The sequence below is a fragment of the Leucopleurus acutus genome (genome assembly GCF_964270905.1).
Source record: "Leucopleurus acutus genome assembly, chromosome: 18".
NCBI classification, from domain to species: Eukaryota; Metazoa; Chordata; class Mammalia; order Artiodactyla; family Delphinidae; genus Leucopleurus; species Leucopleurus acutus.
In genome coordinates, this window is record NC_139160.1 from 5,524,858 (window position 1) to 5,543,584 (window position 18,727).

Sequence of the window (18,727 nt, forward strand, 5' to 3'; positions counted from 1 at the left end):
TAGTATTATCTCCTTTTAGAAAATAGATGAGAACAAGGAGGTAATTAATTACAAAATGCTTTTAGGCAGCTAAGATTGGTAGACTAAAAGGTATGGGTTTGGTTTTATAGACTTCCTTACAGGCTCTCACCAAGAACACATTTACTTTTGCTTTACGTACTAGTCTCAGAAATGGGAATATGTATTTTCTAAATCTCTATGGTAGAAGTGGAATAGAGTTGGACACAAGCAGTGAGAAGTGAGTGAGAAGTGACAGTAGACAAAACCTTCAATATGGAAGGAAGCAGTGAAATGCTGGAAAGCAGGTACAACCTAGAAGTCAGGTTATTTGGAGCTGTTTAGTGTAGGGGAAAACAAAAAGCCCTTAAGTAGTCTTAAGGGTCCCCCAGTAGCTTTTTCACATTTTTTAAAATAATAATCTGTTAACTGTGATAAGTAGCATTTCTGATGTATGAGTAGAAAGTAAGACTAGAATGGCAAATAAATACTTATAAGGGTTTGGTGGATTGCATCTTAAAGTTGAAATATGTGATTTAGAGCTGTTGACATTAATTTTGTTGTTGTTGTTGACATTAATTTTTGACAAAGTAGTAAGGAGCCCTGGAGATTTGAAAAAGGAGATTATAATACCCATCCTTCTAAAATTTATTTTAGTAAAGGAAAATAATAGAAGGAAATATTACTATAAATGTGACATCTGTATTTGGAGAGAGAGTAGAATGTATCCAAATGGAAGCAGATTAGTGAAGTGAGCACTATGCTGCAGTTTTTGAGGTCCTGGATCTCTAGCTTTGTGACCTTGGGACAACCTTCTAGGCTGTAATCTTCACATCTGTGAAATGATGAGCATGGCCTGGATAATTGCTGTGGTGTCTTTCATCTCTAAAACTCAATGTTTGGCTAAACTGAAAGGACCTACGTGTCAGCCTCTACTTAGAAACTCAGTATTCATATAGTATATCTTTGAAGGACCATATTTTCTTGCCATTTATATTTAAAATAATATGTAGGGACATAGAGATTTTTTTCCAGTAGTGGGCTACATGATTAGGAATCTTTGTGGGTACAGGTTGCATTTATTTTTAAATTGTTTGTTAATGGTTGAGTTGAGAAGGTTTAAAATTCCTTTGTATTAGAAATACTCTTGGTAAAAAAAAAAAAAAACTCTTGGTATGAGAGTATTGCATGCTGTGAATTGAAGGCATATGGAGACTTTGTCTATTCTTTTTTTAAAATTAAATTTAATTTTTTATACCGCAGGTCCTTATTAGTCATCAATTTTATACACATCAGTGTATACATGTCAATCCCTATCTCCCAATTCATCCCCCCAACCCTCCATCTATTATTCTTTTGTTTTAGTAATTTATAACGTCTGTTTAATGATGTAATTTTAGTGGAAGTACCTCAAATTTATGTAAATATTCAATCATAATTCCAGGTGATCTAAGCAGGCTATCATGATAACTCAGTGACATTTTATTTCAGAATGAGATTGGAAAACAGGCAGTTAGGCCATACTTACTACTATTTCATGGCTAGTTAGATAAATTATTTTCTGAAAATCTCAGTTGGGCCAACCCCTGAGCTGCAAATGCTGCTTTTTGCCTGTGGGGTATGTGAATTATTTGGATCTGATGAGTCAGATATTTTAACTGTGGGCAGTCTTACTCTGGGCTGTGTGAAAAACTTAAAAAGAATGGGCTGATGTTTTTCTTGCTTTCCTCAAATCTAATTCAGGAGACAGTGCATGACTCTACTAGAGAACATTTACACAGCGGTGTATTAATCAGCGTGAATTTAAATGTGTGATGATTGCCTAGTAGCAGAGAATTCTCTAGATCCAGAAGAGTTTATGGAGAAGTTTTGAGTTGTGGTTTTTGAAGGTGAGGAATATGGGGAAGCAAACATATTAAGCAGAAGGAATTGTTTGATTACAAGTAGAGAGTTAGGATCTTCAGTAAATTTAAAAATTCTCTTCTATCACAGATAAGCTAAGAAACTATGGCAGAGGGCCTTGTATCTATAAGGACTTGTTGAAGTGAAATGGGTGATGTGAAAAACAGTATAGAAAAAGGTTCCTAGCCATTTGTCTGGGTTGGTTTATTGTTGTCAAACATGTGGAAAATTTCCTGAAGAGCTGTATGCTGAGAATATACATGCCTTAGGGCACCGATGCTCATAGTGTGGCGAGTGACTGGAGCTAGACGGTGAGTTGTTTCCTGTCTGTAGGGAGATAAGTTAAAACGTTAAAAGTAAATGTTTAGAAACTTCTATAACAATCTGATAATACCACAACATCCAAATGTGTCATCATTTTTCTAGTAATTCATTTTTGTTTTATGAACATATAGGACTATGATGCATAGGAAATTTTTTAAAAATGTGATCTTTCACAGTTGATATTTGAGAAGCACTGATTTTTAAAATTTTCTACATTAGAAATACATAAATATAGATAGGAAAAGTAACCTTTTATTTGTTACTTTTATTTATAAAAGTAACATTTATTTGAAAATGTGTACAATTATTGTTGGCCAAGGGTGGTGGTGGAAGGAATTGAATTATGGCTGTATACTCAGTGGGAGAGGTAAGCCCCCCAAAACACTGGAGATGGAGTTCTGTTGAAAATGGGAGTGAATATATTAGACATTAATGCATAAGGAAACCTTAACAACAGGGTAGATAAAGCCGAGAACTGGTATGACAGAAAAAGACCTGAGAGTCACTGGGAATCACAAATGTGGTCTGGACAGCAGTAAAATTTTCGGTCAGAACTCCTCTGGGAACAAAGTACCTTTATAACAAAGATAGATGTAGAGATACAGATATTCATAAATAACATGATGATATCTTGCTAACTGTTCTTGCTAAGCTGTGCAGCCACAGATGATTGAGACAAATGTTCCTTCAATATTTGTGTCTGGCCATCTTGGCCTTTTCCCTTTTTATATATTTCTTGGTCCTTCTTTGCCCTCTTTTTTAGTTGTCTAGTCATTTTCCTATTTAGCTTTCTCCCCTCCCCACATTAAGGCAAAACCACTCTGGTGCTCATCGTTTACATTTCTTACTTTAATTGTACTTTAGTATGATGTTTCAGTCAATATGCAGCTTTACCTGGGCATTTGCATTTTATTTCTGATAATGGGATGACAGATTTTCACTTCGGTAAATCTTTTAGGTTTTAATAACAAGTTAAATTCTTTGGGTTTAGAGGACAAAAGACTTGTGAAGTATCATGTTTATTTCTTCTGTTCTTGATTTTAAAGCTCTTTGTCAGGGTGAGGGAAGTGGGATCAAAAGAAGCTGGCTTATCTCCTGATGGCTTATTTGTGAGGAAGTGTAGCTGGTGGAGGCCTAGTTTGGGATGATTCTGCTTGATCTCAGTTTGGAACCTCCTCCCCACTGTTCTCAAATCTTAAGAGCATCCTTTCCTTTTTGTATCATCTGTGTTACAAAACTTACTGATCTATATATATAGTATGATTTCTGATTAATTTGACATGTAAGAATTTTTGTGTACATTTCTGTTCTAATGTCTTCAAAAGATGACTTTTACACTATTTACTTTTACATAGGGAACCAAATAGGAATAACAAACTGGTGAGTGTTATGGTAGAGTTCTTTTATGGAGAAAGCTGAAGTAAATTTGGAGAAATTAATAGGATTATGGCATAGATAGTCTGGGATGTAAATCTTTCCGCAATCCTTCTGATGGCTAGGCTCATTTTAAAACAGGGAACCAAATATTGATTGAACGTGGAACCAAATATTGATCTCGGGGAAAAAATAAAAGGTGAGGAGAAAAGGGGGAAGATATTGAAAAATAAATCGTAATGGGAATCACAACCTAAAACTTCACCTATAAAACCATTTTTAAGCATTTTATATGTGTTCTCAAATACTGTTTTACTTAGTATTTAGATTTCCAAGTCAGCCACATCCATATCTTTTCCCCATGAGTATGTGCAGGAATGTTTTTATGGAAAATTGTATTTAGAATTCCAAATTAATACACTCAGAGCTATTCTTCTTTTACTGGAGTTGACTGAACCTCCATTCACCTCTGCTTGCCATGCTGTGGGAACATGCACAGGCTTTGGATTTAGAGATATGTATGGTAGAATTGTTGGAGTCCAAGTTCCTGTAGGCAGGGGAGCATCATGGTTCCTGTTTATAACTTGCTTAGAGCTCATGGTGAGTTTTTAATATCTCTCCAAGAGCAAAGAGTTGGGAATAGTAATAACCCAGTAGCACTGAATAATTATCAAGGTTTTAGGGTTTGGAGTTGGATGCCAGGCAGTCTGAATTGAATCCCTGTTTCTTCACTGATTGTCTTTGTGTCTTTAAGCTTAGTTAAACCTTTCTGTTTCTTCATTTGCAAAATGAGAATTATAATACCTTAGTACCTGGCATGTAGAGGTGTTAGGAGGACTAAATGAGAAATGCCCAATAAACGGAAGCTATTATTGGTAATACATGGTGCTAGCCAAACCTTTCTAGTCTTGTTTGGGAACTGTTAACTATTATTAAATAAATAAATGTCTGTTGCTACTCACTCTGGATCAGGCTGTATTAGAGTTGTCCATTGGAAAAGCCGTTCTCCTGTAGTTGCTTTGAGAATGTCCATCTTTTCTTTGAGGTGTTCAGGCCCCTCCTCCCCACATAGCTGTTAGCTTCTCAAACATATCCTTCAAATTTGGTGAAAATACATCTGGGATTTTCTCACTATGCAGTGGCAGACTTGATTTTATTTATGTTGACAATGATCTTCTGTATCCGTTTCAGGTAATATGGTAATACTTTTATAAAATTAAATGTTGTATAATTTCATTTTATCATTTAGTCACCCCAACAGTTCTTTGAGAGATATTATTTTTTTCCATTATACAGATTGGGAAATGGAAGTTAGATCAAGTAATTTACTTGGAATAAGATCGATAGTATTTAGTTATGTCTCAGAGAAAAAAATTTTTCTAGGACAGTATAGAAGGGTAAGATCTTCTATAAGGTAAAAAATGAAGAGGTAGCGGAGAGAGAGACCACTGGTAACATGCAGAGGAGGAGATAAAATATTGACCTTATGCCTGCCTTTTTTCCCATTTATATGATTATCTCAGTGTAAGTTTTTGTAAACAGTATAAATTTCTAGGGCAAGAATATACAATTAAGCTTTTGGTAATTGATAGCTAACTTTTCAGAAGTGTTGCACAAATTTATATTTCTACTCATGGGTGCTGGTTTTTCTGCAGCCTTGAAAACACTGAGATGTAAAAATCTTTCATATCTTTGTCATTTTATAGTCAAAACCCCTCATTGTTAAAACTTGATTACTGCTGCTATTGAGCTTCTCTTATGTTTATTGACCTTTGGTGTTTCTTTGGTGTCCTATGCTTTTATTTTACTGTTGGGATATCCTTTTTAAATTTGTTGTAAACTCTTTCTTTATTAGACATTTAAGCTTCTTCTTTGTTTTTTGGTCTTGAATTTCACAAGTAATTTATGCTGTCAACATTGAAATGTCATACTTATTACTCTGATTATCTTTTATTAAGTACATTAAAAAAGAATAGAATATTAAGCTCCTTTTGTTAAAATAACATGGTAATTCCCTATCTGATGAGTTGGTGATTTTATATTGAAAGGACTGTCATTATTTTTATGTAATTTGAATCCACTATCATTTTTATTGCTAATGATCTATAGTAATCAACTTCCCTTTAGCAAACAGTTACATTCTCTCTCTTCTCTGTTTTGTCAGACTTAAATGTGACGTTCTTCTTACTGTTTAACCCGTCAGTCTATTCTTTTCTTAAAGCGATGGATTAGATTAGATTGAAACTTGTTTAACAATATGATAGTTCCTATAGAAAAGGGCTCAACTTTGAAAAAGTTAATTTTATTTTCCTCCTAAATGAAGAGTCCTCCAGGGTGAACTTCCAGAATTGTGTTGAGATAAAGGTGTGCTTTGGAAAGAACAGATTAAATTTTGTTGTAACAAATTAGGAGTTCAGCCACGTATTTTCTCTACTTTATTTTAATTCGTACTTTGTGTGCAGTGACAACTTGCTCTTGTTGAGTCAAGAGTCTTCAAAATTTATGATTACAAGGGAATTTTGTCCTGTTGATTGATTTAAAAAGATCTCACGAGAGTTTTTTGTTTTGGAGGCTTTTTTTTTTTTTTTTTTTTAATGCAGTACGCGGGCCTCTCACTGTTGTGGCCTCTCCCGTTGCGGAGCACAGGCTCCGGACGTGCAGGCTCAGCGGCCATGGCTTACGGGCCTAGCCGCTCCGTGGCACGTGGGATCCTCCCTGACCAGGGCATGAACCCGCATCCCCTGCATCAGCAGGCGGACTCCCAACCACTGTGCCACCAGGGAAGCCCTGGAGGCTTTTTTTTAGGTGTGTATGGTTGTTTTGTGTTTGACACGCTACCGTATTTAAACACGTGAACTGAAACAGCATGGCTTTTGTATACAGTATGTAATACTGTTGACTATAGTCATTATTTAGCTTTAGCTTTGGGGATTTTGAGTTGGTTCTTACCTAATAATGGTAGTTTAGTGAAACCATGCTGCATCTGCCACTTGGACCTGGGAACTAGTAGATCATTCTGAGATATTCTGGTTGGCTTCTTTACACTCTACTCTGGGCACTGTATTTACAAAGTGTAGTAGCTGATATTAAGAGTTTGGTATTACTGGTGGTTCATCCCTGTTTTCCTAGGAAGTAGGGGTCAGGAATAAATTAGTAAAGATCAACTTAGAATTCTCATCCACAAACATGGTAGCCTAAGTTTTAAGCTAAATTTAACCAAAACTATATAATTTTTCCTAACTCTGTTTAATTCCCAAGATTTGTTCTTGCATTTTGAAAGTGGGGAGGAGGGAGTGGCTTAATGAAGTCTCTGTAGCTACTGTTTCTCATTGATCCCATCCATGCCAATTAGAGTCAAAGAGAGATTGATTAATGTAGGAATTTGTATTTGGTCATTTTAGAATTAGCTAGAATAATGTTAAGATTGTAACATGTTAAGGAATACTATAGAATGTGGAATAAATTTAGTTAAGAGTACAAGCTCTGGAGCCTGACCTTATGTTAGTTTTGAGATTATAGGCAAGTTATTTTAACCTCATCTAAGCCCACCCTTCTCATCTGTAAAGTTGGTTTATAATGGTGCCTATCTCACAGAATTTTGAGTATTAAATATATTAATGGCTATTAAGTACCTGGCATAGTGCATTGTGCTTGTCAAATGGTAGTTGTTGTTGCAGTCTTCTGCTGCTTATAATCCTGCAATTTAAAAACATACGTTTATCTGTTTCTGAATGTGTGTAAGATTATTTATCTTTGATTAACCACTACCTCCTTTAAGTTCAATCATAGTAAAGAGCATTGCTGAAGATATTCTGCTTCATTTCAAGATTCAGTTTAAGCAAGTGTACACATATAAATAAATCAAAAGGGAACCTTTTGCTAATAAGCAAATAGGCATTTTAGCATGATGGTTGCTTTTGATAAGGGACTAAAATTCATATAAAATTTTTATGGTCATTACAGGTGATAGTTTATTGTAGAAATAACTTTCATGACTTAAAACAACATTACTCACTTGCACTTAAAAGATTTTAATAACTTTGGCATGGTATTTTGTTTTTCTACATCTTGTGTTCTGGTTCTATTCTAAAGCAAAAGACTAAAAGAAGTCGTAGTTTGGTGTTCCAAGTCTTTAGAAATTGAATGTGACCTTGCTTAACAGCTGTTCTCATTTTTGGTGGCATAAAACTCCATTGTAACATTGAGGTTTTGAGAACAGAAGTAATGACTACTTTGTAGGCTTTCTTAAATTTATGTAGATAATATAGTGGGCCTCTTCTCCCAGGATCAGACTCAGTAGAGCTTAAAAAACATTTCTGTGTGTGTAAATCCTGTTCTGCTCTATTTGACATAATTTAGATTACTTTTTACCTAGCAGCGTCCTCTGTTTTCATCCTCTCAACATATATGTGATTTCTGTATTGACTCCACAGATTAAAAGATCTTTTTCATTTATAGATGTTTACCTGCCCATGAGTCTTTAACAATGACAGTCTGTTTTTCTGTAGACCCACTTTCTGTAGACCTGCTCACCATCCCATCCTATAATTGGCTTTATTTAAACAGTGAAAACCTAAGGGACCTAATATATTTCCATGAAAACCTACAATTACTGATAATGAATGGCAGGACAAAATACAACATAATCTTTGAGGCTGGCTTGTTTTTGTTTTTGATTTTTGAATCTTTTACTCGAGAAAATTAATTGGCGCCCAATATACAATCACTTATAGGTTTAGATTTACTATTCTAAATTGATTAGGTGTGAGAGCCTTTAAAATCCAGGTGTATTAACACACCTAATTAACTAATAAATTAAGTAGAGGTAGTTCCCTGTGTCTATATGGAAATTAGCTAATTTATTTGATTTAAAATATTCAAATGGTTTTAATCACTTTGGAGTCTATTTTTTCCTAGTGAGTTTTACATTAACCACTGACGGTTAATGGAAATGTAATCTTGTATTTAGTTCTCATAATAACAAATACGCTAAACCGTTAGGGCGTTTAATTAATTGAGGGAAAACCAGTGTGCGTCAGAAGAGGTCGTAAAAGAGAAATGAAAGTTGATTTTCAAATAAATATACAGTACATTTTAGGCCAGAGGTTTCTGTTGGTGGACCTCAGACCCTTAGAAGTGGCAAGAGGTAGATAGGTTGCTGAGTTGTAATTGCAAAAGACAATGAGTTAATACATTTCATTAAACATTGTCTAAAGGGAGATAATATCAGTATTTCATATATGTGCACAACTATTTTCCAAGTATGTGAAGATGTTTGATTAATAAAATACAAATTGTTTAAAAAAGTGCCATTCATAGTAGCTTTAAATCATCATTCATTGTTTCAGAGTATAAATAGTGAAAGCACAGTTATTCTGTTTTCGATGTTCAGAGGGCATTCTTAAAATTCAGGGCATTGGAAGCTTTTTGTGCTAGGATAACAATTGATTTTTCTAATTTATAACTAATGATTAGGTTATGATATATAATAACAAGGCCTGTAATGTGAAGTATTGTAGAGATGATGCTGTTTTGCAATTTTACCAAAAAAATTGTGCTCTGAACATTGGTCTATAACAACATTTTCTATGTGAGCAGTGGTATTTATATATTTTTCTTTTGCTAGACTGAACTTTTTAGGGGAAGAGAATAGATCTTACCACTGTATTTCTCTCTCTTTTAAAAAAAATCTTTATTGGAGTGTAATTGCTTCACAATACTGTGTTAGTTTCTGTTGTACATCAAAGTGAATCAGCCATATGCAGACGTATGTCCCCATATCCCCTCCCTCTTTTTTTTTTTTTTGCGGTACGCGGGCCTCGCAGTGCTGTGACCTCTCCCGCTGCGGCCAGATGCGCAGGCCCAGCGGCCACGGCCCACGGGCCCAGCCGCTCCGCGGCATGCGGGATCCCCCTGGACCGGGGCACAAACCCACGTCCCCTGCATCGGCAGGTGGACTCCCAACCACTGCGCCACCAGGGAAGCCCTCCCCTCCCTCTTGAGCCTCCCTCCCGTCCTTCCTATCCCACCCCTCTAGGTCATCCAGGGAGGGCAAAAAGCCTTATGCTGAAATGTTAAGTGAATGAATGAATGAAAAAAAATGTGTTTGCATTTAAGGTTTTGAAGTAAAACAGTCCTAAAAATTAGCTTTTATTGTTCTTTCTTTTGACACAGTCTGGAGACTTATCTTATTTGTTAGGAATGAGAGTGGATTTCCCTTAGTCCTAAACCATTGGTCTTCTGTGGACTAGGGCAAGGATTTTTGAAGAGCCAGGGCTTTGGGGGCTATGAGTAATGGTTCTGAAGGCTCTGAATATTTAGGGCAAGCTAAAGGAGTGGGATGTTAACTATTTGAACCCCTATCCTTTTTTTATTTTGGGGGGTGGCCCCAATTTCTGTTTTACCACTAGTTGTTTCTTATCCAGGCCTCTTCCTTGACATTCTCTAGAACTTTATTGCTGGAAGGATGATCACCAGACCAGCAGCACACTAGTAGTCTTGGGAGCTTTTTAGAAATGCTGAATCTCATGCTTCACTCTAGGTCTGCTGAATTAGCATCTTTATTTTAACAAGATCCCTAGAAGAGTATATGTTCATTACAGTTGAGATGTGCTAGTCTAGAATACATTCTCCAACTTTTTCAAGCCCTAAGTTGTTATTTTTTAAATGCCCAATAAAAAGTGTAAAACTGTTTTCAACTACTGTCTTTTTGTGCTGTTTATTTAGATTTTGTGAAGAATGATAAAAATCAGTTTTGTGGTGAATCTTGAGACTTAAAGTAAAAATGATATATATTAGAGAGAGAGAAAAAAATAGTTACATGGTATGCTGGACATTTTACCACAGGAACAAAAAGAGAATGGGAATTTTGATGTACGATGTTGAACTTACTAGGAGGTGGAGCAGACAGACTGGTTACTTACCGACAGGACATGACTTTGCAAAATGCTTCCGTTTCATAATAACCAGCAGGCTGGACTGGCAAGGAGGCTGTCAAGAGTGGAGGATCAACCAGGAAACATACCTTTTTTTTGACCAACACATTCTCAAGATTGGTTTAGGAAGGGACTGCTGGAAGCTAAGGGGCAAGGAAGAGGGCTTGTGCTTTTGTTTGCTCTGGAGGAGGGGTTTGGATCTTGTAGGACTCAGAAGGCTTTGGGGAAAATAAACATTTCCCATAAAATTCTGTTTGCCCTTTATTTCCTCACCTTCCATTTGACTTCTCTATTTCCCGTAGACCCTACTGTCACTTTATCACCGATAGTTGTTTTTAAGCCAGCAGCTCTTTCCCCAGCCACGCCTTCGCCTTCTATTTGCATTGCAGTTTCCTGGAGTTCCCATCCTTCACCTACGCCTGTGATTCTCAGGTGGGGAGTTTTGTCCCCCGACTCCTGCAGAACATCAAAGATAGTTTTGGTGTCACGACCGGGGCAGATGCTGCTAATCGTCCTGCAGTGGCCCACGACAGCCCTCCACAGCAAAGAATTATCCAAGTCTGTAGTGCTGCGTTTGGGAAACCCCAACCTGGATTATCGTCAGAGACCATTGATTTATCTACCTGTGTCCAGTTTAATTCTCGTTCACAAGCTTCCAAGGGTTCCCCATTGCCCACGGAGTGAAGTCCAAACTCCCTGGCATAGGATACAAGACAGTTCGTGGTTTTTTATTGCTTTCGAGCCCCCTCTTTCACTCTCAGGTTTGGCCCGCTACTGATGATAGACTGAAAACTTGTAGTTTTCCCTTAATTGACAGCAGAGTGCCTGTATGCCTCTACATGTGCATTTTTCCTAACCTACAAATACATCTTTCTCTCCCGCTCACTCTGGTTTGGTTTTGTTTTGTTTCCTATCTAGACACTTGCTTTAACACTGCTCAGGCATTCATCCTCTCTGTGAGGCCTTCTTTGCCTCTGTTCAATTGGTACCTTGATTATATATGCATTTTTCATATCACAGTGAGTGTGTTCTGTTCGCATGACTTTGTTAACCACTAGGTTATGTCCTCTTTCGGAGGGAAAGGTGTGTGTTTTATTCATCATTGCATTCCAAGTACTTAGAACACTTCTTGATACAAAGTAGGCTCTCATGTTTAGTTGAAAATACATTTTTCCTTCAAGGAATAAATAATAGTTCAGATAATTTGGAAATTAGCTTTGACATGAGATTTTACCATAATTTACATTCTGTGCAATGAGACTTCTGTCTGTAATCTTTTTGGCTCACCATCATGCTCTGTGTTGCTGCCATCTCTTTTCAGATGTCATTTGTCTTCTCTTGCTTATAATGGTATTTAAATGGTATTGATACCTTAGGTCTTTTCATTCAGTATCACATAGAAAGTTTTACTTTTGGATTGGACTTTACTCTCTGGCTATTTATTGAAGAAACTTAAATCTGTAGCGGCACAAGTTTGGGGATCTCTTCTACCTAAGAGGAAAGGTCTTGGGCTAATTATAGGTTTTGGGGGTGATGGGGAGGAGGGAGAGGAATAGTGAATTCCTTTTTGGAAAAACAAACATATAATGAGAGCTGCTGGGGTGGGAGAATTATACACGGGATTTATTTAAAACCTTTTTTTCTATGTTGCTTAATGTACTACCATGAGAATAAATTTCACTAAGGTAATAATTGGCTCAAAAACAGGTCTGGATTTGTGAAGTCTCTAAATAACAGAAGAACATTTAAAGCAATAATTTTCTTGCTTTCAAATGTATGACTAGAATTTAGGTGTCCTTATATATGTAGAACCTATTTGACATGTTGTGATTTTGTTTAAATAAATATTCTTTGATGTGTTGAACTTTTTTGATAGGATCATGTTTAGCCCAGACGTTTTCTAAAATATAAATTTTAAATTAGTGAAGGCTTAATTAAGGCTATATTATTTTTGTTATATGTCAGAGCCTTATAGTTGTGAGCTATGTTATTAAAAATAACTTGCTTTAAAATGTTTTCATCTATAATTTGGTTCTAAAGGGTATATTTCTATTCTCATTCACAAAAGTTGCTTGTGATGTAGACACAGAGTAATCGAATTGGTTCAAGATTGCATAGAGGTGGAAATATTTTAGCTTCATGAAACTTTACCCACTGCTATAATTATTGGATAGATGGGTAATCTAGTTTCCTTTCTTATGCAAGTTTAATTTTTGAAGAAGGTTAATTTCAACTATTTGCTTCAGCAGTCTTAAGACAGAACAATGAGTAAACATAGATTTTCTTATTTTAGATCTTAAATTAGATACCTTCCCAAGAATGTATCAGTATTCCTTAAAGGGAAAAAATATATACAGATTCCCTTTAAGATGCAATTTAGTACAAATTTGCTATAATTAAGAGAAATAAAATGGTGGAAACTGTTCATTAACCTTCATGTATGAAAAAATCCCTGCCAACCACTTTTAAGATTGTTTACTAACTTTATTATAATATTAGCCAATGAATCTGTGCTTTTATTAGGCTACTTAGTATCAATCTGTTCAAACTACTGAGATTTATAAGACCAATGAAATTTGTGTATTTTTTTGTCTGAGATTGTTGTTTTTCATTGAGTACAAGTTTCACTGAGTACAATGCCTGTTTAAGATAGATCAATTTGTACTCTGCCCTAATGGGCATAGAATTTTAAAAATTAAAAAAAAATCCATTCCTTGAAATTAGCTGCTGCTTCTAAATGGAGTGGTTCTCAGTAGGAAATAAGGTAGTGAGATGGGGAGCAGAAAAAGATATATAGTGTGAAAAAATTTTTTTACCTGTATTTTGTGCCCTTGAAGCCATTTCTTCATATTGCAGTGAGAATAGGTAAGTGCCAGTGGAAAAAAATTTGCAAAGCATTTACTTTGCTGATAAGTTAATTTCTGTTCACTAAACTCAGATTATAATGTATTTCACTAAAACAGTTGTTGTTTTATATAATACTGTTGTTAGGACTATGGGTTATTTTGGAGGTGTGTGCGTACTGGGGGTGGGGATGGGGAATGGGGGGTGGTGCTAAGGACATTAGAGGGAGTGTCTTAGAAATTTTACTTGTTTCCTATTCCACCATTCTTGATATCTTCTGTATGTTAGTTATGTTAGCTTAGATTAGTATGGGGGATGTTAGGAGTGGCCTGGTTTCTTTCCTTCTTTTTCCTAGCCAAGGAAGTATCGCCTGGGGATGCTGGAGGAGAGGCTAGTTCCGATGGGATCAAAGGCACGAAAAGCAAAGAACCCTATTGGCTGCCTTGCTGACAGGTGTAAATCAGGAGTACCCATCAATATGGTTTGGTGGAACAGAATCACAGAAAACAATTTACAGGTAAAAATAATTTTATTAGACATTTTTGAAAAGTGAATATTTTGGCTGCTTTCTGTGTCTGTGTGGGGTGGTGTGTATGAGATTGGATTACTTAGCTGATACACTTAGGTTTTTTGTTTTCTTGTTTTTTTTTTTAAATCAAAGTAAGATTAGTGGCCCATTCACTAACTAAATGATTTTGTTTTGTGGCTTTTTTTTGAACTTTCTCTGCTTGTAGTATATTTTCCTATTCTTCCATTTAATTTAGTTTTTCCCTTTTGGATTTTGTTTATAGTTAAGTTTAATTATTTTTAATACACAAAGTTGTACTACATTAAAAAGTCATAAAATTTATTACAGAAAATCTCATTTATTTGGAGTCTGAGCAATAGAAAGCTCCACATGTTGTCTTTCTGTACATTGTTACTAGGAGATAAAAATTGTATGTAAACTTGTCAAGTGTTGGCTGTAAAACCAACTTCAATAGTATGTTGTCTTAGAGTTATTATACATTTCAGTCTTTGCATTATCTGTGCTAATGAAAATGAATTTTTATAACTCAAAGGCTAGCTTTTGTATGACTCTGAATCTGAAGTACTTACAAAATAATTTGAATTATATTCCATTTTAATTTGGATTATAATTATTATAGTGTCATTTAAAGAAATTGGTAATTGTATAAAATAGCTCTGTTGACCAAAATTTCAGTTTAGCTGGAAGTAGAATATCTTTCATCCCAAACTTTCTGAGTACATTGGTATTTTTTTAATATATTGCTAGCCAAAAGCCTATAACCCCACATACACATATCACACACAGAAAAGATATAACAGAGTCAACAATTGGTTTTATTTCTGTCAGCAACTTTGTATTATGAAGGGGTTCCACAGTATGTTGATCTGTTTACTGTCAATGCCATAGCAGTATCTGTGTTACCTTGGGCACAGAAATAAAAAAGTTATTCCCAAAATACTGCAAAACATGTTATTTGTCTCAACTGAAAATTTCATAGTATTTTTCTAAATATAAGGAAAAACAGGGAAATGGAGGGGGGTGGTCCACATAATCAAATACTTAAAATTTCCGTGGAAAGTTTGGGATATGTCCATTATGAATAAGAATTCATAATGGACATATCCTTTGTGAAGAATGTGTACTGAATTCTTCTTTTTGAAATCAGGAGAGAGGTTTGATGTGGATTGTTAGAATTATTTTCCAGTTTTAAAAAGAAAGTCTGAAAATAAATTGGGCTCCAGTTACGCAAGGACAGATACAGGTGGAAGTGAAAGTGCATGTAGGTTGCAGGGGAAACACGGATGATGCAGAGGTACGGCCACTTGACCGCCCCTCGTTGTCCCCCGTATCTCAGGGGCAGTTCCAGGGTACTTCTCTTTAGCATAGCTTGAAAAATCATTAGGTTCGTTTAAAGAATATATTCTAGGATTATGCTTTATTTTTAATTAAAAAGCTAATAGTGGATTTGCATTCAGTGTGCTAAAGATTGAATTGATGCTGTCTGAATCTAATATTTCAAATACTAATATTATTTTGTGTTTCAGATAATTCAAATAGTTCTTTTTTAAGGATGTAAGGAATGCCTTATTAGCTTGATGTGATGTTGGAGGGGCAGGAATGCCTTACACTATCAGTCATGTGTTGAAGCATTGAAAAATACCCACCCGGTGTCCATTACTGTCTTTGTGGATTCCTGAGTTGGGTACCTGGTATTGTTTATTTAGAGCAAAGAGTATGTCAGTGCAATTTTCTTTTCTATTGGGGTTTTAATCTTTTTGTTGTATGAGAAAAGTAACTTATATAAGTCAATTCTGTACCTATGCCTTTTAATTTTGTATTATGTTTACCTTCAAATATTTTAAAGATTTTTCACATATAAAAATTTTAAAGGATTGTGTAGCCAGATATATTAATCTTTCCTGTTTAATTTGTTTCCTTTCCTTTAAAGCTTAGGTCTTCTCAATCCTAAGGTTAGAAAAATATTTATCTATATTTTATTTTAGTGATTATAGCTATGTTTCTTAAATGGTTACCTTGTGCCACGCACTGTGCTAAGCTCTTTACATGTATTGTCTCTTTTGGTCTCTTATGGGACAGTTGTTACTGTTAAATGAAGAAACATCTTCAGAGAAGCTAAGTAACCTTAAGGTTAAATGGTAGTCGGTGGAGGAACAGAACTTTGAACCCATGTTTGTCAGGCTTCAGAATCTCTTCACTTCTGTGTAACGTAGTTCTAGTTGTACTAGAGCTATGATTGATGTAATTGTCTAAATGGTTAACTGAACTTCTGTAGGACAACTTTTTTTGAGGATGAGAATGGGTATGTAGGTTTCCAGACGTGGACTGTAGCTTATGCATAACTCCACAGTATTTGTAAGGTCAGTCTTTTTGCCTCATGATTCATCTTTTTTTTTTTCTCAGTGACATTTAACTGCCTTTCTTTCTGGAACTTTAAATATTTGTTTACACTGATTTCTTTATCTTGACCTAACATCTTTTTGGAAAACAAATTTTGGAAAAATAAGTTTTTCCACTGCTGAAAACAAAACAAAAAAACCCAAACAAACAACTAACTAACAAAAACCTTAAAACAACAACAGAAACTTTCTCTGAAAGTTTCTACCTGGATCATTCATAATTGCATTTATTCTCTTCAGTGCTGGATTTCTTTCAAGAGCCCTATGATTCCCAGCCTTTTAGTACTTAATAATCTTTTTATTTATTTTCTACCAAGAATCTTGTGATATGAAAGAGTCTGTCTGCTGAACACAGGACATTTGTAAAACAGTGATTCATGCTTTCATTCTAAAATATATAATATGCTAATTAGAGAATCAAAGAAATTTAATATTTTTCTTATATTGTGGAGGTAGCTTGGTGGAGGCCAAATTTATTTTTCATATGGCTGTTTGAAATATTGATCGTACCCATCTGGTCTCCATTACTACTTCTGTGGAGTTCCCACTTGGGGACCCTTGAAATAGATTCTAGTCTTTTCTCTGATTTCTTTACAACCCATTTATTCCTTCAGTGCTTGGAGTTTGGTGTTAGCAAAAATTTTGCTGGAAACAAATCCCAAAGCTTGTCAGAGGTCTCCTGAATCGCCAAATCCAACAGTTTTATCCAGTACTTAATACTGCTGGCCACTTTTTTATTTGAAGCTCTTTCCTCATGCATTCTTGTTTCTTTGTTTGCTTGCCTATTTATTTATTTATTTATTATTGGCTGTGTTGTGTCTTCATTGCTTTCTCTAGTTGCGGCGAGCGGGGGCTACTCTTTGTTGAGGTGCACGGGCTTCTCATTGTGGTGGCTTCTCTTGTTGCAGAGCACGGGCTCTAGGCACGTGGGCTTCAGTAGTTGTGGCACACGGGCTCAGTAGTGTGGCTTGCGGGCTCTAGAGCACAGGCTCAGTAGTTGTGGCACACGGGCTTAGTTGCTCCACGGCATGTGGGATCTTCCCAGACCAGGGCTCAAACCCGTGTCCCCTGCCTTGGCAGGCGGATTCTTAACCACGGCGCCACCAGGGAAGTCCCCACCACGCATTCTTGACTCCGTTTCATCCCTGCTCTTTGTGAGCTCCTGTTCTTGGCTCACTTGTCCTTTGCTTTCCCGTGTATGCCTAAGATTCTTAAATTTTTGTTTCTCTTAGAACTGTCTTCTCAGTTCAAGACCCAAATCTTTCATGCCTTCTGGTATCTTTGCATGTAGATGTATATCCCTCTATGACTACAAATTTGGCAAGTCTAGAACTCAGTGTATTTTTCTCTTCTCCAAATCTACTGCTTCTTTTATATTCTCTTTATATTCCTTCTTTAGTTAATGGCTTTATCATCTTCCCGGTCACTGAGAGTACATAGCTTCATTTCTTCCCTATCTTCTCCCATATTCTACCATTTATTATGAAAAGGAAACTACTGAGGTTTGACTACCCATTAATTGAAAGATGATATATTGGACAATTTACATTTGCCATCATATTAAGGCTTTACCACAATAGTGACATATTATCCCCATTTGAAAAATATGGAAATTGCAATTTAGACAAGGCTTATTCTTCATACGTGGTAGAGCTGGGATTCCAGATCTATTAAATTTTATATCCTGAGATTTTCCTGCTATATTGTCTGCCTCTAATCCCTGTTCTTTAAAATTCCACGGTATCTTTTTATCCTTTCCTTTCCTTTCCTTTTTCTTTCTTTTTGTTTTTAAACATAACTGACATATATACCCTCAGTGTATCTTCTGAATAATTTTTGTCACATCCCTTCAGGATCTGTTCAGCCTTTCTAGGGCTATCTCTCTTTAACTGTCCACGTGTACTAAATTCTAATCATATGGAATCTTTTATACCTCATATAATATGAAATACATTGTCAGTTCTCTGTACCTTTTTATCTCTGTACCATTGTTAATAGAGCCTAAAAAAACTTTCTTCCCTTTTCCTTTTTTTAAAATTTATTTTTATTTAATTTATTTTTTTTGGCTGCGTTGGGTCTTCATTACTGCATGTGGGTTTTCTCTAGTTGTGGCAAGCGGGGGCTGCTGTTCTCTGTGGTGCACGGGCTTCTCATTGCTGTGGTTTCTCTTGTTGTGGAGCACAGCCTCTAAGTGTGCGGGCTTCAGTAGTTGTGGCTTGCAGGCTGTATAGCGCAAGCTCAGTAGTTGTGGTGCACGGGTTCAGTAGTTATGGCGCACGGGCTTAGTTGCTCCGCGGCATGTGGGATCTTCCTGGACCAGGGCTCGAACCCGTGTCTCCTGCATTGGCAGGTGGATTCTTAACCACTGTGCCACCGGGGAAGTCCCCCCTTTCCTTTGAGAGTATCTCAAATGCTACCTTTTC

The 18,727-nt window shown here is 36.0% G+C and overlaps 1 protein-coding gene across 8 annotated transcripts in view; it reads left to right on the forward strand.

Annotated features, from left to right (window-relative positions):
* PAN3 (poly(A) specific ribonuclease subunit PAN3) overlaps positions 1-18,727 on the forward strand; it is a 118,608-nt gene that overhangs the window by 15,537 nt on the left and 84,344 nt on the right. For 6 of the 8 annotated variants that reach the window (XR_014326891.1, XM_082859283.1, XM_082859278.1 and 3 more), the window contains one exon: positions 13,732-13,893. The exons of the other annotated variants lie outside the window; for them this stretch is intronic. Coding sequence is in view for 5 of the 6 variants with exons in the window: in XM_082859283.1 (XP_082715409.1) it covers positions 13,732-13,893 (162 nt within the window). In the remaining variant the exon portion in view is untranslated. The remainder of the gene's footprint in view (positions 1-13,731; positions 13,894-18,727) is intronic. 8 annotated transcript variants of the gene reach the window in all.